Source organism: Colletes gigas, unplaced genomic scaffold (genome assembly GCF_013123115.1).
Source record: "Colletes gigas isolate AHSC1104 unplaced genomic scaffold, ASM1312311v1 Colletes_gigas_Sc00020, whole genome shotgun sequence".
Classification (NCBI taxonomy): domain Eukaryota; kingdom Metazoa; phylum Arthropoda; class Insecta; order Hymenoptera; family Colletidae; genus Colletes; species Colletes gigas.
In genome coordinates, this window is record NW_025106649.1 from 2773957 (window position 1) to 2798671 (window position 24715).

The 24715-nt window shown below is 35.2% G+C and overlaps 2 protein-coding genes across 6 annotated transcripts in view; one reads left to right on the forward strand and one right to left on the reverse strand.

Moving 5' to 3' along the window:
- Positions 1–15466, forward strand: part of LOC122400940 (MICAL-like protein 1) — a 28607-nt gene extending 13141 nt beyond the window's left edge. For 2 of the 4 annotated variants that reach the window (XM_043402731.1, XM_043402734.1), the window contains 8 exons: positions 152–240; positions 5515–7280; positions 8970–9192; positions 9952–10287; positions 10683–10818; positions 12020–12248; positions 14163–14275; positions 14344–15466. In XM_043402731.1, the coding sequence (XP_043258666.1) occupies positions 152–240; positions 5515–7280; positions 8970–9192; positions 9952–10287; positions 10683–10818; positions 12020–12248; positions 14163–14275; positions 14344–14531 (3080 nt within the window). In that variant the 3' untranslated portion in view covers positions 14532–15466. The remainder of the gene's footprint in view (positions 1–151; positions 241–5514; positions 7281–8969; positions 9193–9951; positions 10288–10682; positions 10819–12019; positions 12249–14162; positions 14276–14343) is intronic. The other 2 variants (XM_043402732.1, XM_043402733.1) reach the window with 2 other exon arrangements.
- LOC122400943 (E3 ubiquitin-protein ligase ZNRF2) lies at positions 7804–24130 on the reverse strand. Of its 2 annotated transcripts, none has more exons than XM_043402739.1 (4): positions 23354–24130; positions 21315–21410; positions 19751–19876; positions 7804–7815 (listed from the first exon to the last, which is right to left on the reverse strand). In XM_043402739.1, the coding sequence occupies exons 1-3, from the start codon at positions 23730–23732 to the stop codon at positions 19767–19769; spliced, it is 585 nt and encodes a 194-aa protein (XP_043258674.1). In that variant the 5' UTR covers positions 23733–24130; the 3' UTR covers positions 7804–7815; positions 19751–19766. The 2 variants fall into 2 exon arrangements, with proteins under 2 accessions (XP_043258674.1, XP_043258673.1); XM_043402738.1 differs by lacking the exon at positions 7804–7815 and adding an exon at positions 18300–19512 and having other exon boundaries at positions 19771–19876; positions 23354–24121.
- Between the last annotated feature and the right edge of the window lie 585 nt (positions 24131–24715).

The window sequence follows — 24715 nt, forward strand, 5'->3', positions numbered from 1 at the left end:
TTTTCCCAGGTGTGGCCGAACACTCTGCATATTAAAAACTGATTGTCTTTAGAGTGGTGGTATCTAAATTTCAAGAATTTTACATTCTCAGTTTGATACGGCATTATAAGTATGAATGTAAATATTATTTGTTTTTTTATTACTGTTCTAGGTTCTTCGCCAAGTCGAGTTGCCGTGAATAGAACAATGGAAGCCGAAGGTGAAATAATCGTTCCAACGTCCGAGTCCCCGAAACAAAAGGTACGAAAATCTTTGTCGTATGAAATGTAGAGAATCAACGACAATATTTCGCGGAATTCAATGTCGATTTAAAAGAATTTCGTAATCGAGATTATTTACAAGGTTGTGAGCTTACACAAATTTTTGCCAACTGCAACAAGGCACGTTTTAGATAACCACTATTACTGATTAAACAGACAATTAGTTTCTGTTTTCTTTTTTACCGTATCAGGTGATGTAACGTCCTTATTCTATTGAATTTGGGCAAAAGCATCTGAATGCTACTGTAAAAACAATGACTTCTTTGGATCGAAAGAAAGTTAGAAGTTTCATTTTCTTTTAACTTGTCTACAAATAAAAAAAAAAGGACTGAAATGCACCACCATCTGAACATTTGCCGTTAAATTAAAACGCTTAGATAGAAAAGACTGAGATTACATTTCTTTCAAGTTTTACAAAGTATCGATTATGTTGCTCCAACGAAAACTGTGTTCATCGTGTTTGTTTCATATTCTCTTCGTGTCAACCCTTTATTATTATTTAAAAAAATTATTATTTATATTTTAAAAACTGTGCTCGTATGAATAGTTGAAATTATTCCAACGTTTTTGAAATTCTTCGAACAGAAAACATTTTATTTTTTATCTGCATGCATATTTTTTTTTAAAAACATCGTAAGGACAGTGATATTTGTATATATAATATTTCGCTAAAACATAAGAGACATCGATAGTAAATAATAAGTTATTTTCGTTCGAAAAATTTTGGAAGATTTTATACATCTATTAAATACAGAAATGTTTAAGAAATCTGATCTCGAAAATAGTACAACTGTAATCCTGGCTATGCGACCGTAACATGTAATGTCAAAATGATTATTATCGAAGTAGGCACTCGAATTATATACTCATCCCCTTCTCCATGACGCGAAACACTGCCTTTCAATTATTAATTATTCTTTGTTTCGAATTTTCAATATCGTTTAAGGTTTCTTGACAAACAAGACTGGAAAATTGATCTGCTAAAACATATTTACAAAGTATCTGTTAGATAATCATTTTTTACTGAGACTGTATGACCATATTTACGTTTGTTGAAATATTTCTCACGATGTGTTGTAAAAATTCTGTATTATTATGATATTGAATTTTTGTAATAAAAATATAGATCAATTATATCGTCCCCTATAATTATGACTGACTAATATACCATAGTAGGTTTCATAAGGACAAATGGAATGTAAGAGTAAAACCTATTAATCACTTAATATTAATCATATAAATCAAATGATTAATCATTTAATAGGTTTTAATAGGTTTAGCCAAGCTGTTTTCATAAACGAGGTTCTGCAACTCGTTTTTACACGACTTTCTATTCAGACCACGTGTATACCGAGATTGGTAGATGGTATAGAGTTTGTCGTCAGTCAAGTGTGCGACGCCGTTTCCCTACACCATAAAGGCAGTGGAGCACCGCCATTATATTTCTTACTGTGAAGTTCACGAGCCCACCGTTTGTGCGCTAGTGTCAGCACGCGAGCTCCCATGCCCATAAAACGGCCAATTGACCTGCAGTAATTCTGAACGTAGACGATTATCGCCTCCTGACACGGAGGCTAGGATACAATTTATTAATGTTTCTTGTGAAATAGGAAACCGATGCGATGCGCATATACAGATACATTGTTTTACCGTATTGTCTTTGCAATGGATCGTAATTTTATTTTTATAGATTGGGGGGCACTGGAGGACAACTTATGAAACCAAGCAGGAAGTAGATCGAGCAAGCTTGGGGACCATTGGTCTGGAGAGTTGAACGAGCTACCGTACACTTACGGACAAAAGTTAAGAAATTTTAGATTTAACACGAGTTATCATAAGCAGTTGACTCCAAATGAAAATGTCAAGGAATATACATTTCCACCAAATGACAAGTGCATGTTACATTATCGTAGAAAATGCATTGTAATTATTGCAACTCTCTTTTGTTTCATACCTACAATAAATGCACGAAAATATTTCAACCACTCGGTATAGACATAATATTCGTTACCTGGAACCAAATGTGAAACTTAGATATGTCGTCGCATTCTAGAACTGTTTTTGATAAAAAAAAAAAAAGGAACCGAGTCTCCTGTTCGAATCGATAAACCATGGATTGGAATGATTGTTCCAGCATGATAATGACCAAAGCATTCGACCAAGTTGACTCAGGACTTTTAGAAAATAAATGTTCTAAAATGGACAGTCCAATCTCATGATGTAAATCCCACAAAGTATCTGTGGGATTACATAAAACGACAAGTAGTTTCATTGTTATTCTCTAACAAAACTTTATTGTGGTCCAAAGTACCAGCGAACCACCAATTAAAGCGAATCGACGTCATACTGATGCAGTATGAATACGTAACGTGAAACTTCTATGCTCTTAAATATTATAGTTGCTATATTTCGTAAGTTTAATATTTCTATTACATTCATAAACCGTTCTGATATAATTCTCACGATCTCATGCATGCAATAATGTAAATAATTTATTAGACATTAATAAATGTGTACACTGTGTTAACAAAATGACACGATAACTAAAACTATGCACTTGTTTCTTAACTTTTGTCCGTAACTGTATAACGACCGAATAGCTTTTTTCATTTTAATGAACCTCGAAAGTCGTCTCACAGTCTCGTTCGAAAGGTCTAGCAATTCTGCAGTATTCTATAGAAATTTTTGGAACAAATTTCCAGATTCCGTAAACGCGGTAACAAAACCAACTATTAAGGATATTCCTGCGGTAAATACAATTTCACTTACGTACGTGTGTGTTCTTCTTTGTGTGTAAAATACTTCTTCCGTGTGTGTTCTTATTTGAAGTGTAAAATACATCAAGTCCCGTGGGATGCATATTTCATTTTAGAAATCGATCTCTTTGATCTCGGGGCGGGAGCTAAGTTTTGCATGTAGCTCTCGATGAGAAGAGCTAATGACAGAAAAAGAAAGCCCAGAATTACGAATACGGTATTATTATGTTTCATACGATTATAATTGGGTTGGAATCGAGAGAACTGCATGCCTTTCTTTTGCACATGACTCTTTTGTTTTAACCTTACTGTTCATCGAACATTCTAGAACAAATTAGAACGGAGAGCGGGCGCCCTTACGAGACACGTACATTTTATGGCCACGAGCGCCATTTAAGGACACAACAGGTATTCGAACGCATGACCTTCTTAACATGAATCTTAAATACTAACGCATCACCTCGCACAGCTGTTGAATACGACGTGAATTTCTTAAATGTTGTAGGAATTTATAAGAATAAAAATGGTTAATGCCATTTTTTATGAAAAAAAAAAAAAAAAAAAAAAATGGTCTGTACTCTGTGCTTGCATCCATTGGTGACTACAATTTGAGTAGACACCCCCTGCACAATACCAAACTTCTCACACACTATTTGACTTTGGGTTCTGTCCTAGAAGAGACATGTGATAATAAATATAATTATAAATATCTAAAGAACTGTTAAGTTTCTTTATGATAGTATTCTTTAAACAGATGGGCCCAATCTACCAGTGTTCAAAGTTTTATTAAAATAGGTGACATCTTCTTGTCAGTACATATTTCCAATTTCCATGTTGTCCATGTTTTCCTGTTTCTGTAACTTTCTTCTCTTCCCTCCCCTCATTCCTTTTCCTTCCATCTTCTTCACTTCCATACTAAATACTCCAGAGTTAACACTCCCTTGTTCTCTTCGCTATATCTTCTTTAATCCGAATCCTTCCAATACCTGACAGTAACAGGTTGTTACCAATTTCTGCACGTTCACATCTTCATCTTGTTAATTGCCTTTACGGTCCTCGGTAAGTATTTAAAATTTCCAATCTTTCTTCCTTCTAGTACCTTCCATTTTGCTGTTCCTTTCTGACCTAATGCCTGTGCTCACATATCTTTTAAATGATTCCCTCTTTTTCCCCCTCCAATCTTGAGTATTTCTATTCCATTCTCAACACAATTCCCACATTAATTAACACTGTTGCCATCGTGGTTTTATGCATACCTATTTCGATCAAAAGACGTTTGCAAATAACTGCAGATACCTGTGGAAATAATTGTTTAAAAAAAGATACAGGGTGGGGAGAAACGTACATATTGTCAAAAAATAATATGTACAGCGGGAGTGACCGATGTAGATTACAATGAGCGAATGTCGGCCTATCTGCCATCTGACATTGGAAGATCGTGTTACCGTCCTGGCGAATAGAACCCGCACATCTTTCAGGGGGCGAACATTTCAGCTCAACACGATACTTATAGCGTTCTTGTAAGTCAGAGCTGGCCAACTGGGCTTCTCGTGGCCGCAGGGGCGCCCGCCGTTGCCCGTGAGCAAAGTTTCGAGCAAGTGACATCACAGCAAGAAATGAAAGGAGGGGATCAACTGCAAAAGTACATATGTGGTGAGGCTCGCGGTCTGCACTTATACTCGCTCTGCATTCATAGAGTACCCCGCCGCGGAAACTTGCCCTTGCCCGTCAGAGCGTGCTCCCAGTTGCCCACGCGGGCAACCGGGTCGTTATAAGCGTTGCTACTCGTTATCTCTGATCTAGCTTATCTCGTACATCCACACATACTTTCGACAAAATGCGTTTCACACAAAGTAGTATTCTTCTTGTACTATGTAATAAATATTTCTATGTCCCATACTTGTTGAAATTTAATGCATGGATTCCATTCCACGCGAAATCAGACACTTTTCGAAGTAACATTTCGGATTTTGTAAAAACTTGGATATCCTGTAGCCATTAGCAATATTTAAACGTATTTTAAAAAATTCTTCAACATTTTGACAATTATTGATTCTACCAGTCGTTTAAAAAATAATGCTTTTTGTCGATAAATTATAATTGTTGAAATTGTAAATTTCTAGGTACTTGATTCAAGTATCAAATAGAAATTATTTTAGTTTTAAAGGAATTTTGTTTAATTAATTTCTTCATAACAGGGATAAATTGAACAGTTTGAGAAAAGTGAGAATATGGTCGCTAAGTAATCTTCTGAAAATAAATTTTCAGTAATGGTGATATTTTAAAATTGACTATACGAATATTACTTGAAGTTAACGATGTTGCATACATACTACAAATATTCCATTATGCGGCCTGCATAGCAAACATTTATTTTTACTTACTTGAATAATGTAGTTGCGACTTTGAATTAGATATATTTTTGTTACAAATGTTTACTTCAATGAAAACACGAAAACTATAAAGGGAAATGTCTAAAATTGCTTGAAATGATACAGGTGCCATCGCGTCTGGGTATACGACGGGATCCATGCATTGCATGCGGACTTCCGGTCTTCTTGGCGGAGAAATTGGTGGTCTCCCATGTCACTTACCATCGTACTTGTTTTCGCTGTGCCCGCTGCAACAATCAGTTAACCCTTGGTAATTATTATGAAACCGAGGAAGGCCAATTTTGCTGCGAAACGTGCCCGGACGAGGATGCTACATCGTCCGCGACACAAAAACACAACGAGGCCATAAAGTTTAGCGCGGAGAGTGAGAATAATGACATCGCGACGGACTCGAGCTATCAAGAATCTTTCGACGATGAAGAGGACGTAAACAGAGTGTTTAGTTTCAATTCCATAAAAAGCCTGGAACTTGATTCTACCATTCCTGACCTGGTTGCACAAACGTCTCGATTAAGACTGAATTTTATATCGAACCATCTGCTCTCGGAAAAAGATAAAGAAACACCTGTCGCTACAAGTTCTTTAATGGATAGCGATTCGACTGCTTTCGAGAAAGATCCCATACGTTCAGAAACTGAAGCAACAAATAGTATAGACTCGACACACCCTGTAAACGACAAATATGACGAGCTAAACAAAAGGGAGGACGAGTATAATTCTTCTAGCGCGTATTTGAAATCTGAATCTCAGCGTGGAGAAGACACGATCGATGAACCTAGTAGAGATTTCATGAGAACGAAGGACTATGTATATGACAATGTAAATAGTAACGTTAGAAAGGAGGGACGCGTATCGACCTCCACTCCAGTCCGAGCCATAGTTAAGAACGAATCTGTTAATTTAGTCGCCAGAGTGAACAATACCAAAGAGCTGTTAGGTCATTCCGATGAACGCGAGGATGACGATAGCCGTCTTTCTCTAGTTCAAAGAAGGCTGAAGCTGTTTGAATCTCAAGATAGGATAGACCACGCTGGAAGAAGAAAGAACGAACATCGAAGTATCGAAGTATCGGAGCCTAAAACTCCGAATAAGCAGGATATAAATGTAATAAACAACGGCCATAAAGATCCAAACGACTTACAAAAAACTAACGTTATAACTTCAGAAAATAATACAGTCAATAACGTTGCTGAAGGTTTATCGAAATGGAGTCAGATAAATTCCAGTAAATCGAACTCAATAACTAACGAAGCAACTGACCAAGAAACTGATCAAGAAAATTCCTTGTCGAGCAGTACTAGGAACCTCGACGCGGAGAAAGTTATAGAAGATGCAAACACTGTGGATGAATCAAAAATACCGTCATCGCCTCTTAGAGAAATGGCTCAACGCTCAATGACGATTCATACGAGTAAAGAAAATAGCGAAGATAAAGCATTTGTTCCCGTTGCGGAAGAAACTAACCAAATCCGTGCATCGAACGCTGACTTGCGTATAAACGAAAGCTATCCAAAGGATTTGAATCCCTTCAAAAGCGACGACGAAGAAGAAGAAGATATTAGTAAAAGTCAAACGAGCAGTTCTAAAGGTACTAGAGATTTAACAAATCCTTTCGACACTGAAGACATCTCGGACCTGGAGGAGGATAAAATGCAAAATGTCACGCCACCGATACCAGCCGCGAGGAGCAACATTAACGGCAACAAGAATAAACAACAGCTTCTTATGGAAATACAAACAAAACGACGCCTGATTGCGCCACAAATTAATTTGAATTCTTTTTCAAGCGACGAAGATGAACGCAATAGCGACTTGGAATGTCAAGAAGAAAGATTGAAGAATATGCCTGTTCCGAAACCGCGCACCGTTAGGTACGTTTTTGTATTAAAATATTCCATCGTTCTGACAAAGTTTCTACTGTATTACGAGCGCGAGCGCGAGATCCTGGATTCGGTGGAGGACGGTACTCGACCGGTGGTTTTAGGTCTGGGTTAGGAAAGAGAAAGGAGTTCCGGACGAACCAGGGGCTCTATATCTTGAGAGCCACGGGGTTAGATTTATAAGGAAAATGTATGGTTTCACGGACGAACCAGGGGCTCTATACCCTGGGAGCCGCTAGATGCCACGTAGGTTTTTAGGATGTTTTAGGATCTTAGTCTGTCGTAATGGTACAACTCGAGCGGTAAAGGTGTACCGGGTTCGTAAAATACCCCTAGTCTTACTGTTAATAGGGTTCAGGGTTGTATTAAGTGAATGATGCAAGTGAGGATAACTACTTGAATATATTCTAGTCGATGCTCAAGTACAATGGTCAACTAACAGAACTAGTACTGTCCTCCGCTCACTTGAAGTCCCGCGAGACGGCACAGGGGCAAGGGGAGTCGGACCGCCCATTTATCTGTCTTGCTCACTTGCTCTCAGGCAGTCCACATGTGTGTGTAACTGCCGCGACGAATAGCGAGCTAGAGACCAATGTGTGCATGGGAATACGTGTGCCCCTTCTACTTCTCCCGTATTCCTTTCGCGGGACTTCAAGTGAGCGGAGGACAGTACTATTGCTAGGTTGCCTTGACGGCGAAAGTTCTATTAATCTAATGAATAGTCACTAATAAAACCGCTAAGGTAGATACATTGCTTGATGGGGATTATGGCCCGATCTTGTCTCGAGAGTCAAAGTAACGTTGTGTCGAGAGTTTTAGAAAAACTGAGCTCCTCCAGTAAGAAAACACGGCCCTTATACAGGCTGTTCGGCCACCCCTGGGAAAAATTTGAATGGGAGATTCTAGAGGGCAAAACAAGACGAAAATCAAGAATACCAATTTGTTGATGGAGACTTCGTTAAAAAGTTATTAACAATTAAATTCAAAAATTGCAAATCGTTCTGGAAAAATTATTTTCGGTTGCAGAGGTCAATTACAATCATTTTTGGTAAATAGACATACCCCCGAAATCCTATCTACTTTCTAGAAAAAAATTCGAGAAGATGCTGAAATTTTTCGACGGAAAAAAACAATTTCAAATCGTTTTGGAAAAATTATTTTTGGTTGCAGGGGTCAATTACAATCATTTTTGGTGAATAGACATATCCCCGAAATCCTGCTCATTTTCGAGAAAAAAATTCACTACGGGCGGAACTTTAAACGTTAATAACTTTTTAACAAAGCCTCCATCGACAAATTGGTATTCTTGATTTTCGTCTTATTTTGGCCTCTAGAGTCCCCCATTAAAATTTTTCCCAGGGGTGGCCGAACACCCTGTATACTAGAAATTGAGCACTTACAGTGGCGGGGCATGGCCATATAAGGTAATCAAAATTGGGCCGAGTGTTCACATATGACATGAGTCAACCCCGTTCGGGGGGAGGGGGCTAGATCATCGGGCCAACGCCCAAGCTACCAAACGTTTCGGTCCCATACACGAATGATATGTAACAACTGTTATCATAACCCAACAAACTTGCATGAATGAAAATAAAAAAAGGATTATAATAATCTTAATCGTATGTAATAGTTACAATACTATTCCGCGCGAAATGCAATCCAAAATTGTTATATTTTCAGACATATTCAAGAAGTGGGAACGAACGAACGGAAATTGGGTCTTAGCCGAAGTAGTTTATCGACGTCGTACGGTTCTTTAACGAGTTTGGAATCAGGAGTGCCTGTTGGAACCATTTCTCGAAAAAAGAAACCGGCACCACTACCACCAAACATGAAGGAACTATCTATTTCTAATCAACGTACTCCCGTAGCCCACCAACCGCACAATAATTCTTCGGATCAAGTAATTCACCAAATATTTTTTATTTCATACTCAACCGTATTTTATTGGTTGTTTATTTTTAAATAAAAATACAAAAATAAATATATTTTTATGTTGTTAACGTTCGTACTATACAGTGATGACTTGACGGCTAGGCACGCTGATTGGCCGTAGCGTAATAGCGACGCCTGCTCTCACACGCATTGTCATTATTGGCTGAGTCGCTCACAACTATCGTCCTTCCACAAGAAGAAGGCACAGTGTGTTTACATCCCCACTCTTGCTGCACTCCGCTGATTGGCTGTCACCGATCTTCGTCACCGTTTTCGACCAATACCTGTGAGTCAGCGGACTGCAATAGGAGTGGGGATGTAAACACGGTGTGCCTTCTTCTCGTAGAAGAATGGTACAATTCCATCGCGTGGCAAAGAACGCGAACGAAACATATAGCGACAGAGTAGCATAGGACAAGACTGAGAGGCATTGACGTAACCGTACGCTCAAAATACTAGCCATGAATAGAACAAAAGTGTATCTCTCGTGGTTATGAAGACCCTACTACTATGTAGCGTGACGTCAGAGCGGGCCTCTATGGTGGGAATAAGGCGGCGCGTAGACCTTCTCTCCTTGTCCTTGCCCCGTTTAGTTTGTAGGTAACTAGCCAGCAAGTCATCTCTGGATAGTACAAATAATATATCGTTTCAAAATTAATTTTATTTCCAATAACAAGTATATTTTATTTAATGAGTAGCTTATAGTATCTAATATCTTTAATATTAGGATTCGTATCTACGCCCAACGCCTAAGGTGCGCAAAACAAAACCTGCACCACCTCCACCTATGCAAAGCAGTAGCCCGTACAATGCATCCATTAGCACAACATTGAATTTCGAAGAATCTCCAATAATCGAATCGCGTAATATGAACAAAAATCAAAATGCGTCGGAAGATAAAAAGACTAATAAGGACGAAGCAAATAGAAGCAAACAAAGCTTAATGCATATTCCGTGCGGTGACAATTTCGATTACAAATCATACATGGACAAAAGTACTCAAGGAAAATGGAAAAGAAAAAAAGGTCCGGCTCCGCCTTGCCCAATGCCGTATAAAAGAAAAGTAAGTTACTTAAAAATATATTTTATATACATTATTCTAAAAAAAAAGGTTTTATACAAAAGTTGCATTTCTCCTGCCTTTATTTTATAACATACTGCATTGAGGATCTCAGAGGTTTTTAGAACGGATTAAAATAATTATTATGCATGCTTCACAATAATATACAATTTATAAATTACTTTTTCATTAAAAACGAGAATTCATTTGAAAAAACATTTTGTTTTAAAACACTACCTACGTGTTATTGAAGTATTCTCGCGCCTAAAAGATACAATAATTCTATGATACACAAAGGACTTTTAATTTTGTTGCTTACAATAGTTCACCGAGTTTCTTATTGTTTTGTAGCAAACCGTGACAAATAGATTTCTTAATGTGTATGTCATATGTTTCAGGTAAAAATATTGTCCCTTGAGGACGTTAAATTGGAATTGGATGAAATTGAATTACAACAACAGGGCTTGGAGAAACAAGGTGTACGATTGGAACAACTAATTAGAAATAAATGCGAATCTGGACTCAGTACTGACGGTAACTATCAAGAATTTACATAATAGAAACAGGGTGTTCGGCCACCCCTGGGAAAAACTTTAATGGGAGATTCTAGAGGCCAAAATAAGACGAAAATCAAGAATATCAATTTCTTGACTGAGGCTTCGTTAAAAAGTTATTAACAATTATATTAAAAAATTTCAAATTGTTCTGGAAAAATTATTTTCGGTTATGAGGGTCAATTACAATCATTTTTGGTGAATACACATACCTCCGAAATCGTACCCACTTTCGAGAAAAAAATTCAGTACGGGTGGAACTTTAAGCGTTAATAACTTCTTAACGAAGTCTCCATCAAGAAATTGGTATTCTTGATTTTCGTCGTATTTTGGCCTCTAAAATACCCCATTAAAATTTTTCCCAGGGTTGGCCGAACACCCTGTATATACACATGTACATAAATATGAGATATATTGAGTATAGCTTTGCGTAGCAACGCTGAGAGCACCGAGGCGAATTACGCCTATAACCTCTAAAGTCCGAAGACCAATAAGTTTAAAATCCACCCACTGGTTCCATTAAACTGCCAGGTGTATGACCAAAGCCCTTTCAAAGTATCTCATATCATTGAGGATGGATACCCGTCGACTCCAAGTCGCAATTTGCCTGTAAGAATCATTATTCTCAGTTCTGGGGCTCTATACCCAGCCTATAGGAGTCCCAGGGGTCCCAACGAAGAGATGAGATCGACCTGTCATACTTAAAACGCCTCTATAGTCTCAACCTAACCCCCACGTATGAGATACATTTAGTGACCTAACCTATATTAGCCAGAGCCTCGATTGCCGGCATTGCCGTTGCCCAGCGTTCACCACAAGGAAGAGGGGTTGACACTTGCCGTGAACTCGATTTGAGTGCAATATCTCATCCTACAGATTTGAACACCACATATGAGATGCAATTGTGGTAGAAAATTACACTTTACTGCTCGCGAATCTCTCACGACAGGCGCGCCAGACTCTTGCCTCACGACTCCTGCCAAAAAGCCTCGAATCTGCCACGGCGGCATTTACAAAACTATTTACGACACAATGAGCATCAAATTATCTTTTGCAATTTTCACTTTATTTAAATTCAAAATTTTATTACTCTTATTGGAAACCCCTATATTGCGCCGCCTTCGATATACCTAATCTCTGGAAAGAATGCTGTCTAATGCGTAATCTTTTAAATATTTCAGATGTATTTCCTGGGACCGATATAGAAGAATTAGTTTTAGAATTATTTGCCCTGGTAAACGAAAAAAATGAATTGTTCAGGCGGCAAGCTGAATTAATGTTACTTCGAAGACAACAGAGATTAGAGGAAGAACATGTTGAAGTGGAATACCAAATTCGATGTTTAATGTCGCATCACGAATCTACAAAGACGGACTACGACAAACAAAAAGAGGAGGTATTAATACAAAGGTACGTACAAGTATTTTGTTAAAATACGTTTACATGTATAGAGGGCGTTTTACTAATTCTGGAAAGAAAGTGATTTTAAAATCAGAGTAATATGTAGGGTAAAAGACGTCTTCGTGTACCGAGGCTCTTTTTACCTGTAATCACCGTGATCTAGAAATCACAAGCGTATAATCTACCTCCTGGCCATTTCACACCAAAAAATAAAAACTCAAAATTACTAGCCCTCTTAACATTCTACGTATGAAGGGGCGTTATCCTGCTTGAAAACTGAATTTATTCATTCAACTGATCCAACTGGGTGCAATACTTATCCGAATTAAATACAGGTAGCCCTTCTACAACACGGCATCCTATAACACGGTTTCGCTATAACACGATTCATAAATTGCGAGAACCCACCTATCACACGGCATCTTATAACACGGTTCTGCTTTAACACTATAAGAAAATTACGAAAACCTTTGTACAACGCTGTACTTCTACAACACTGGATAACATGATTTTTGCAACATATTTAAAACGAAGGAACAATGAACTATAGTGGCTTTACATGAAAATATACAGGGTGTTTGGCCACCCCTGGGAAAAATTTTAATGGGCGATTCTAGAGGCCAAAATAGGACGAAAGTTAAGAATACCAATTTGATGATGGAGGCTTCGTTAAAAAGTTATTAACGTTTAAAGGTTCGCCCGCACTGAATTTTTTTCTAAAAAGTGGGTAGGATTTCGAGGATATGTCTAATGACCAAAAATGATTGTACTTGACCCTCGCAACCGGAAATAATGTTTCTAGAATTATTTGAAATTTTTTCTTTTCATCGAAAAATTCAGGCACCTAAGTACTTCCCTGTCGATTTTTCTAAAAAATTCGTTTTTCATTTTTAGGAATTTTATTTGACGCCCTACAGAAAAGTTGTCTAATACTTTTTTGTAGATACCCATGAGCTCTACTTTAGAAAAAAGTTTCAACGAGATACGTTCACTATTGTAGGAGTTATGGCCGTTTGAAAATTGAACCATTTTTATGGGGTTTTTCTCATTTTGCGGGGTCAAGGAACAACTTTTCGAATATTTTTGCAACTTCTACATATTCTCCACTAAAATACGCGTTGTTTGCTTTTTGTAACATTAAAATCGTCCAATTCGTTCAGAAGTTATGGCATTTTAAAGATTCGTATGAAATTTTGAGAGTGCATTTCGGTCAGGAATTTTTTTCTCGAAAATGCGAAGGATTTCGGGGATATGTGTAATGATCAAAAATGGTTGTAGTTGACTTCTGTAACTGAATATAATTTTTTAGAACGAATTGAGAAATTTTTTTCGCCGAAAAATTTCAGCACCTACCCAAATTGTTTTCTCGAAAGTGGGTAGGATCGGTGGTATGTGTATTCACAAAAAATGTTTGTAATTGACCGCCACAACCAAAAATAATGTTTCAGAATGATTTGAAATTTTTTGATTTAATTTTTTAATAATTTTTTAACGAAATCTCAGTCAAGAAATTGATATTCTTGATTTTCGTCTTATTTTGGCCTCTAGAATCTCACATTAAAATTTTTCCCAGGGGTGGTTGAACACCCTGTATAAACATATTATAATTTATTAAATTAAGGTGGCGTTAAATTAAAATAATATGCTTATGTAGAATTAAAAAAAAATATTTGTTTTTAATAAGTTTTCGGAACGTAACTCCCCTTTTTATACTGGTTCTGGGTCTCATATAACATGGTTTCACATAACACGCCATTTTATAGGAATCTATCTACCGTGTTATAGGAGGGTTACCTGTGTTTCTTTATTGTTTAAGAGTTCGTAATAAATAATATTCTTTCAATCCCACCATTTCGTAATATCGAAATTGCTGTAATATATAAACCAAAATAAGTACCACTTTATACTTATTTTAATTAACAGACTTGTGGAAATTGTCGAAAGACGGAATGAAATTGTCGAATGCTTGGAAATGGATCGTCGCAGAGAAATAGAGGAAGATAAAAGTATACATAAACACATGGATCTCTTTGCTGGTAAATAAATTTTTAACAAATGAATTTAAACTAATATGAACAAAAATTAATTATTCACTTTGTAATAGCCAAAAAAAAAAACGAGACATCAAACAACGGAACAGATGATCCCTGTTGTTCAAAAATGAAGAAAAGCAAAATAAAGAAAAAAACGAAGGAGAAAAAGTCAAATAAAATGTTCAAGAAAGATATTGATAAAGATATAGATGAGACTGAGTTGACAGCCAAACGTCATAATAAGCGGAAATGGTTTTAAGGTGCACTCCTTACTTAAGTTAAAAGCTGTGCATACACTTACACAATATCAGTCTTTAGAAAATAATTTTTCACATAACTCTTACAGTAAATGTTTTATAATATACAGTAAAATTTTGATAATCCATGTTTTATTTAAATAGAGGTCCGTTATTTTGCAATTGTAATTTAGGAAAGGCTGTGTCGATGTTTGCAATCTGTTAAACTCTTATAATGTCACTAAACATAATATATTTGATTTTATTTATTGGATTTATTAGAAAGGTGTGCCCTTTCAAATTACGCAGCACTCACTGAAAATATTTGTAGATAAAATATAAATGATTAATATAATTATTTTTCTCATTAAAAGTGTAACTTTTTTTAAGGGAATCGTCAAATTTTGATAACCTTCCTAGACGTGATTCAACATGTTCGCTGTAATATTATATTTGGTCCAAAAACACGACACATGTTTTGTGTAACCGAGGTCACATTACTTTCTTATAAAAATTCATGCAGTATGCAGTATTACAAATGTACTTAATTGGCCGACACCTTTGCTGCGTTTTTACTATTAAGGGACTAAGAATTTGAACACTAAACATTGTGGACTTATACAGTACACTTGCTAGGAAACGCAACGAGAGTCAATAATCATTTATCTTGATGTAATTTTTCATAAATAAACTACACGAAACTACTTTACAGATCAGACTTATCCGGTGAACATTTGCAGTTGTTTTTCACGATAAGAAATACTATTTGCAACCCCAATTTAACATAATTGTTCTCCGTAAGAAACAATTTCGTTCTCGCTAATTTCTCGAAAATTATATTTACATTAATTATTAATATCAATTGTCTTATATTCTGTACTTTGTTAATAAAGAAATTCTGTAAACTTTGTTTTCATCTTTATATGTAAGTATGTACTATCCTCGATTGTACCTCTGTTTAAATATTTATTATTCAGCACTCCTTACAAGGAAAGCCCACGGTTATGGAAATCGCTTTTAGTATAAGACTGGATTTAATTTTTAACACCCGTGGACTCACCTTGTAAGAATAAAATTATTGAAACATTCAGACATACAAAGAGTTTTCAATGTACTTCATTTCTTTCATTTACATTTTTGAAAATAGTTTCATGTGTTTTTAAATTTTACAACAATTTATAGAGTACAACTTTTGTCTGTATATTAAGAAACAATTCGAAATTCGCAGCCATTAGCTCGGCCTTACTCGGGAGGAAAGTATTTAGAATACTTTCGTCGCGAGTAACACCGATTACCAGGTCTCACCACTAGGAGGTTGCTGCGACTGGAGACCCGAAGGGAGATACAAGGAGTTCAAGTTACTTCGATCTCCCTTTACGATAGAACTTATTAAAGTAAGGAGATAGACGGAATTCAAGTTCTTTCGGTCTATAGATATTCTACGGTTAGGATAGAAACAGCTCAGTCCTGCCACATTGGCAAGAGTGGCAGGATAAACCGGGTTGGCTGTCCTACAGGATGACACAAGTACTCACCGGGCATGGTTGCTTTGGTGAGTACCTGTGTCGAATCGACAAGGAGGCGACGTCGGTGTGCCACCATTGTGGAGGACCCGAGGACACGGCGCAGCACACGCTGGCAGCCTGTCCAGCTGTGTCCTGGAGCAAGAAGTTGGGAGGAATCTCTTACTGACCACCATAGTGAGAAAGATGGTGGCCAGCAAGAGAACCTGGAAAATGGTGGCCTCCTTCTGTGAGGTAGTCATGTCACAGAAGGAGGCCGCCGAGCGGGGGCGTGAGTAAGCCTTGCATCCGGCTCAGAGAGGGAGGGCTCTGAGGAGGACCAGGGCGAGGCGACCTTCGCCTCCTGGCCCCCTCCAGTGGCCTTGAGGTTCGGAAGGACCTACAGAAGTGGGGCGGCCCGACAGCACCCTCCTCCGGCCACCACGTCGGTTGATTGACGGGCCGCCCCTGAGGGCTGTAGGTGCGAGCGGCCCGAGCACCGACGACAGCCCCGGGGCCGCGGGTGTCGGGTGACTTGGCGTCCGCAGCGGAGAAATCAGGGGGGGGAGGAACATATTATCATTCCCCCCAGGATGAGCCTCGACAGGCAAGGCGCGGCGGGGGACTCTGTGATGCCTCACTAGGGTTCCCAGTCCCCTGCCGCAGCGCCAGAGGACGGTCACCGTGGAGTTTTAGCCGGTAAGAGTCCGGCACTACCCCGAGCCCCCCCCCCCCTTACTAGAAGTATATCATTTTCTTCCGATGTTATGAAAACAGTCATACCAATTAAAAAAATAATGCAGAAGTAAAAATAGAAAAAGGAAACATTACATATAGATAGACAGATAAAGTTGAATTAAGACCAAACAATCGAATAAAATAAACAGGTAAATTTCGTGTTAATGATGTGAGTGGAAGGGGCTTACCACTTGTCAGCAAATAGTTACCAAGTCAGCTGTAAAATAAGAAAACATTCATAATATAACAAAAGCGGTTAGACAGTTAAATAAAGTTAAATTAGAATCAAACAATATGATTGACGAGGGAACAGGAGTATTAAATAATTCTTATCGCTAGTCACCATTGGCCGGCAAGAGTCAAAATTGATCAGCAATGGTCAACAATAGACGGTACGTCACAAATGACCACAAATAGGCCAGAAATCGCGAAACCCGATCCGCTGGACGTTCCAAGAATACTGAAGAATTTTGACATCAGCAGCTTTATTTATAACCCCTTGTTAGATAACGAGAAGGTAGAGGAATGCAACGACGAAGTTGATAGTTACTTTGATAGTTTGATCAGCAAAAACTATTTCGGTTAGTTCTACCTCATGGTCATTCTTAAATTCTCACTAGACCGCTGATACCTTGGTATCAATACCATTAGTGATAATAAACTGACCATTGTTGACCATCGAATAATTAATGACCAATTAAAGCTTTCACGAATTCGAAAATTAAAACCTCCTTTTTACAAGGAACCCCTTAAAATTTGATGCATGATTTTTTTTCAACATTTAATTCACTTTGAGGAAGTATACCTTATGTTATAAAACACGCATGTTTTGAAAGTTAAACGCGTATTTCAATAAAAACTATAGTAAATATCTTATTTTTATTTATTGCTGATTTGATTACTTAGTAACATTGTCATTGCGAATGTTGATTGCATTGCACTCGTAATTTTGTAATTAAGTTATTTTTGCAGTTACTATTGCAAATTTAAAAAAAATCATTATTTTCACAAATTTTACATGCATCTCAATTACAAAATTGAAATATATTAAACTCATAGAAACATTATAAAGAATATTCATAAAGTAAATTGAACCTTTCTACTTGAACAAGATCCATGAACTTTGAACTGAACAATAAAACAATTATTATAATACATATAAAATATAAATTTTACTTTTAATATATTCCTGTATTTGGGATTTATTATAAGATGAAAAGGGTATCTTATAAAAGTCTAAACTCATTTAGTTTTAAAACATATATACAAACTACATATTTTCCTACATAATTTTACAACATGCGAATTATAATATTTCAATTCATTCTATAAACAAATACATAAAATGAATATAATGATTTATAAAATGATTAGCTTAACCGATTTAGTATTTCACAAAACAAACAATTTTTTTGTATACCAATTGAAGTATAATTCAATGGAAATATATTGTGATTCATCAATATAAACGTTGTTACCGCACACGTATTATTTAGGTTTATTACTAGTAATAAAATGTTTGTCAATCTTAAAGAAGGAAACTTTTAGAAATTTACTATTTAGGAATATTATGCCGATAAATCAAATTGTTTGGAAACAAAAATATAACAATACCACTCACTATTCATAATTTTAAAAACAGTAGTAAATTTTATATTTTTCTTAATACAGAATTTATATGTGTACCTCGTATCATTATATCTAATATATTGAATGCTTGATTCATTTTTGTAGTTAGTTTGGTTTGAAATTTTCACTTTATTAGACTTTTCACCTTCTGTAATACAAGTCTAATCCAGATATATACAATACGTACATTACTGGAAAATTGACAGACCATGTTTATTTCTGTTACAAAAACTACTACGAGTTATGTTAATGCTTACCATGTAAAAAAGATATTAATTATAAAATAACTAACTTTAATTAATAGTAAATTACATTCCATAATTGGAGAACGTTGATTTTCTAAAAAAGTAAAAGAAATTTATCACAAAGTTTAAATTCTAATGAAGAAATTAAATCTATACTTTATTGTTACAGATTCAACATCATTACTAGTAAAAGTCCGTTTCTTAAAACTTTTATATATCCAATTCTTCCTTTTATGAAAGTATCAAAAATATCCTTTCTGGTATTCATTCCCCAACAGACAACAAAAATGAAACATTGGATTTATAATTAAATCATTAAAGTATAATTAACTTATTTAAAATAGAAGTTGCCTAATTATTATACAGGCCCTGCGACTACGATTCATTTTACCCCCTTTTCCAAAGAAGGTATAATAACCAATAACAATACACATCATGTCGCTTAACTCTAATTCGACTTCAAGATGTAGAACTAAGTAAAATTTATAAATATGGTACAATTTATAATAAGCTATAGAGTACTAATAGATTAATTACAGATACATATAAGTAATAGCACTGTGTCGTTGAATCTTATGGCGATTTTTTAAGTCCCCTGCTTATAAGTAATATAATCAAGGATTTAATTAAATGTCTGTTCTCATATTCAAATTGAGTATGTGTCATTCAGTCGGAACAACCGCGCGCACCAACCACCACAGTGGACTAGTAGCCATCTTGACTAGCTTTTTTCAAATATTTGCCGTTTCCTTCCATTTTATTCCCATCAAGGTGAGAGTCTCTGGGCCAGCAACAAGTTGCATTGTGCTCCTCCATGTTTAGTCGATAGAAATCAATCCCCAGGATGTTCAGGGCAACTACGGTTCACTTGGAACCATTTATCAATGCAACTGAAACACAATCACATTTTATTGTTTAAAAACGATCATATATTAGAGCCCTTTTACACGACGATACTTATGTGATGCACGTATGAGATACAAATCGGGAGTTTACGAGTACAACCAGTATCCGATCAAACTTGTATTATATACTAATATCGTCGTGTAAAAGGTCTCCTACGATAAACTTAATACGATAAAACAAAAGAATTTGCAATTCACCATTTACCATAATTAAAAAATTTACAGGTTTTAATGTAAACTTACTTTTTATGATATATACAAAGGCAAGGTAAACGGGCTATAACATCACCAGGTTGTAAATCTTCAAGACAGATAACACATTCGCCTTTCTCATCAGATAATACATCTTCTACAATAAAATATGAAAAATAATATGTTAATGGCTACTCGCAATAATCGCTTTAATTGTCATTCTTATAGTTTTTGTTATTAATATGAATGACCTTAATTGTTTTTAGCAATTGATATAAATACAGTTGCACTTTATTACCAGTACATTTGGTAATTATCTTTATCACGATTTATTTTTTTTTTTATTTAAATAAACTCATGCAAACTTTGTGTCAAATATTAAAATAATTTCACAGAATTCTATCCTCATTACAATAACAAATATTGCAAAAAGTATATAGAATAATAAAAGAGCTTTGTACTAGCGACGAACCCTTCAGCTGCAACAAGGTCATAAGTGAAAGCACTTGTATTACATAATATAAAAAAGTTGCTTTTTGGTACAGACATGTGGCACAAAGTTTTGATTGTTGCGAAAGTCAGAATACTTGCAAACTTTTATTTGTACAGTAATGTGGACAAAGCTATTTAAATCAGAATGAAATGTTTGAGCAATATTAACATCATATGTGTTGTTGTAAACAGCTTAACATGTTCGCGACAGGCTTAAATTTGTACTATGTACCACCAGTGGTTCAGCCCATCATGAACGTGTTAATGACTAAGTAAAATATTAAACATGACAAGTTGAATGTAATTTCTGGGTCCCATTATAAACCATTTGCAGCGACAGTGTTAAAAGATATAAAGAAATATATTCATAAGATACTACAATAAACTAAATACTTGTGTATTGCGTTAATTTCGAATTTTTGAAAAACTTAAAAATTCACGTATTTTTAATGTTATTTACACAAATACGCTGGAACCAATATACACCATTATAAACAAATTTTTTACAATAGTTAAGCCTCTGAATTCTTTTCTCAATAAACAACTCTTTATTATAGTCATGGCTCTTATCAAAGAAAAAAAATATCTTATAACAACTAAAGTCTCTATACCTTTTAAAAATTATGTAACAAAAGATTATACAAACACATTTTAATACTTTATCAGCCAGTAACCTATTAATTGACTTTACGATTGCCAATTTTTATCGACCAATAGCCTATTAATAGGTTTTTGGTTGTCAATGGTTTTCATCCAATGGGATTTACTGTTAAGTTTGTTAGTTATACAGCTAAACTGGTTTTTACTAAGTGGCAACCTCACCACTACCGGCAGATAAAGTGTTAACAATTAAAATTGATTACAAATATAAACAAAATGTTGAAATATCATATTATATTGAAAATCAAATTATTTTTTTAAAAAGTAAGGATACATTCACAATAAATTAATTAAAATGACCACATCGTACAATTCATTTTTATACTTGCCAAAAACAAATTAATAAGCATTTATCATTTTATAGAAATGCACAATTTTTTAATATCATTTTCAAGTATAACAATATGATTTTAATCAAACAATAGTACAAAATATAAACTCACCATTGTAACTAAGACGTGGTTTGGTCAGGCACATGACCAGGTGACATTCTATATCATCCGGTAGAATAAATTTGGAGCAAACAGGACACTTCAGACCTTAAAAGTAAAGTAAGTGAATTATCTATGAATAATTACAAACACTTAGACATAAAGATAAATGTCAATAGGTTAACAGAAACTGTACCATAAAAAATTCTTCTCACTTGATTTACTTGAACAACCTCAGTCTCAGACTCATTCAAACACGAACTTATTATAATTCCCATAATAATTTCGACATAACTTTAACTTATCCATTCCAGATAATGATTTTTAACATCATAAAACCCTCACTTCCCTAAATTAAGCTTTTTTTGTAGTCGTAATTTAAAATTTACGCAACTACGTTAAATCACAATTGATTTACATGCAGTTACCAGGACAACTACTTCGACAACACACGCCAACGAATGTCCCCTACTTTGTTTGCAATTAATTTAAAACCGTTGTACAAAACGTTAAGATCGCAACATAACCTTGTTTTTGTTTCTTTCTTCGACTAATATAACCATAATTTAAAAAATATTTTTATACTTTAAAATAATTCATGAATGCAATTAAGTTGACAACATACGGTGATTATTACGAAAATACCAATATAATATATTATTAGAAATTAGCGATAAGCATTTAACAATTTAATTCTGAAACTACTATTTGTGTCTGATGATAAAGTATTGAAAATGATGATCTAATTATATATATGTGCACGCTTACATACACATAACGTGTTACATAATCATTGATAAAATTCATGATATCACTACATTGAAAATAATATAATATTATATATAAAAAAAAATATATATATATATTTAACTCAGAACATCCAAATATTTTAATTGCTTATTAACATGTAAAAAATTGTTTAGAACAAAGTTAAACTATTTAAAGAAATAAACAGCAATAGGGATTAAATTCTGAAGGTCATTTGCCTTGGAGATTCCAAGGTCATAAATATATATTTTTATATATAACAAAGAGTCAAATTCAATGATTTGTAACAATATATTATCCCAATGATCTAATTTAATAATATTCACAGTAATATTTCCATAGTTATTGGATTCATATATAGATGTAATCATTGCATAAAGTTTATTTTGATATGAACTATTTTCTCTTATTGTAATCAAGAAAAATTCAAAAAACAAAAACATACTGTATTTTTTCATCAAACTTCATTAAAAACGTTTGAAAATATTTTTCTACATATAAAATGCACATAGTTTCAACATGATAGTTACCCAGTACACTGTTCTAGAATTATAAGAACAATATTGGATACATTTTTATTTTTGAAATATACTAAAGAGAATTGTATACGTTGAAAAACTTACAATGTTAAAACATACAAAACAACGAATTATTATGGTCTTGTACTTCAATTATGTCAGTATTTATGGGAGTGAAAAATTTCTGTACACATATGAATATGTACGTATACAACTTTAGTTTTGCACTGATGTTAATGATCAACAATTTGATCACCTATTATAGTTTCAAAATGTGTTAACACACTATTAACTGATTTCGAGCAAAACTGATCTGCATTAGACGATCGATAGCAAAGCAGTTTTTAACTTGATTTTTATCAGTCTGTTTATGAATAGATACTGATACACTTTATAATATTTCATAAAATTAGAAAGGTTGTAACAACAATCTATTTACACGATCCTGTATTTACCATGTCTAATCTCTAAATGTTAATAAAACCTAAATATATTGAGATTAGATTAAAATTGTATATTATTAGAGGTTATTAAATTTGTCTTTCAATCCTTTTTAAATTACGTGAAAAGGATATATAAGTTCACTTAAAGAAATACAGATGACCTTGAAATGTTGAACCAAATCAACAGAAGAAAAATATTTTTTGTTAACTCTAAGTTTGTTACTTTCCCTACCTTGAATAGAAATCACATACAAGGCATGCATATACGTGTTAATAACTTTCTTGATATTGCTACATATTGTCAATGGACAAATAAACTTACCATTAAGGGACCAAATATGAGAAGGCAAGCTATGGGTAGCATAAACCCGTCCAGTATCTTCATCTGCATCATCTGAATCAAGTTGGGGTAGACCAAGTGCTTGACCAACTCCGACTCCAACAGAAGAAGCAAGACTGCTTTGTTCTCCGGAAGAAAGATCAGGCACTGAACTCAAAGAGCGAGCACGCTGTCTACTATCTCCGGATACTCGAGAAGTTTGTGATTGATTACCCTGCTGATGTTGGTGCTGCAACATACTAACAGCTCCAGGCAGAAAGCGAAGCACAGACAAACTTGGCATGGTAGTTTCATTTGCTTCAGTAGAGGATTGTCCATTACCTCCAGCAGATTGTGCCACAGTGCTTGCTTTAGCTCCCATCCCAATTTTAAGTAATGACAATGTTTATATTTCAATTCTTCCGAAAGTGTTTTAGTTAAATATGAAAACTGTACCTCGTAATCACAAAAAAAACAAGTATTCTAAATACTGGTCTTGGCAATGATACACGCACTGACACAGTTTTTTCCAAATAGTCTTAGTGTTTCTGTTTTTAGTGTTGAAAAGGATAATCGAAATTGTAAATCTTAATGTCAGCAATATTATAATACTTTAATATTTAATGTAGGCCGGAATTTTGCAGACATGCACCACAATAAGCAAGTCATATCGTCCGAAAGCATACTAGCGATTTGTCACGCAAAACACCCCCCGACATCTTGTGAGAAACTTCCTAGAAGTTAATAATCAGCTACTAGATATTTCTTTAACCTCAGTGCCTTGGATTTTGGCCGTGTGAGAGGAAAGTCACCAAAATCCCGCTGCCCTTTTATTGGAGCCACTAGTCAGAGGGGCGCGAATTTCGTTCTCGATTGTGATTAGCGGGAGTCAAAAATACCAAATCATATCTCTATCTTATATTACAAGATTAAACAGAGCTTTCTGTGCGTGTACAGCCCGAGGACGTCAAAACAACGATATATCGACCCACAGACCACAGCCAAGCTGAGCCAACTCCAAACCCAGCCATGCTGAACGAGAAACAGTAAAATCGCAAGAGTCTGATTTTGCACTTGATAGACAGAGCACGCAGCATGTGTGTATCTCTCTCTATCTAGTACAAAATCGGACTCTCACTCAGCATGGCTCGTATTATAAATTACACCCTATATATTTATAGAGTCAACTATGGCAGGACGTATCAAAATTATGTATAAAAACTATTACAGCTAGATTCCAGAGTTGGTCAAATTTTATTCACGAATAACAAATACAAATTTTAGATCCATTTGTAAATTAACTTCCCTTTTCGTTTAATTCGTAAATTTATTTACGAATAAAAATTTATTAGCAGACTTTTTAAC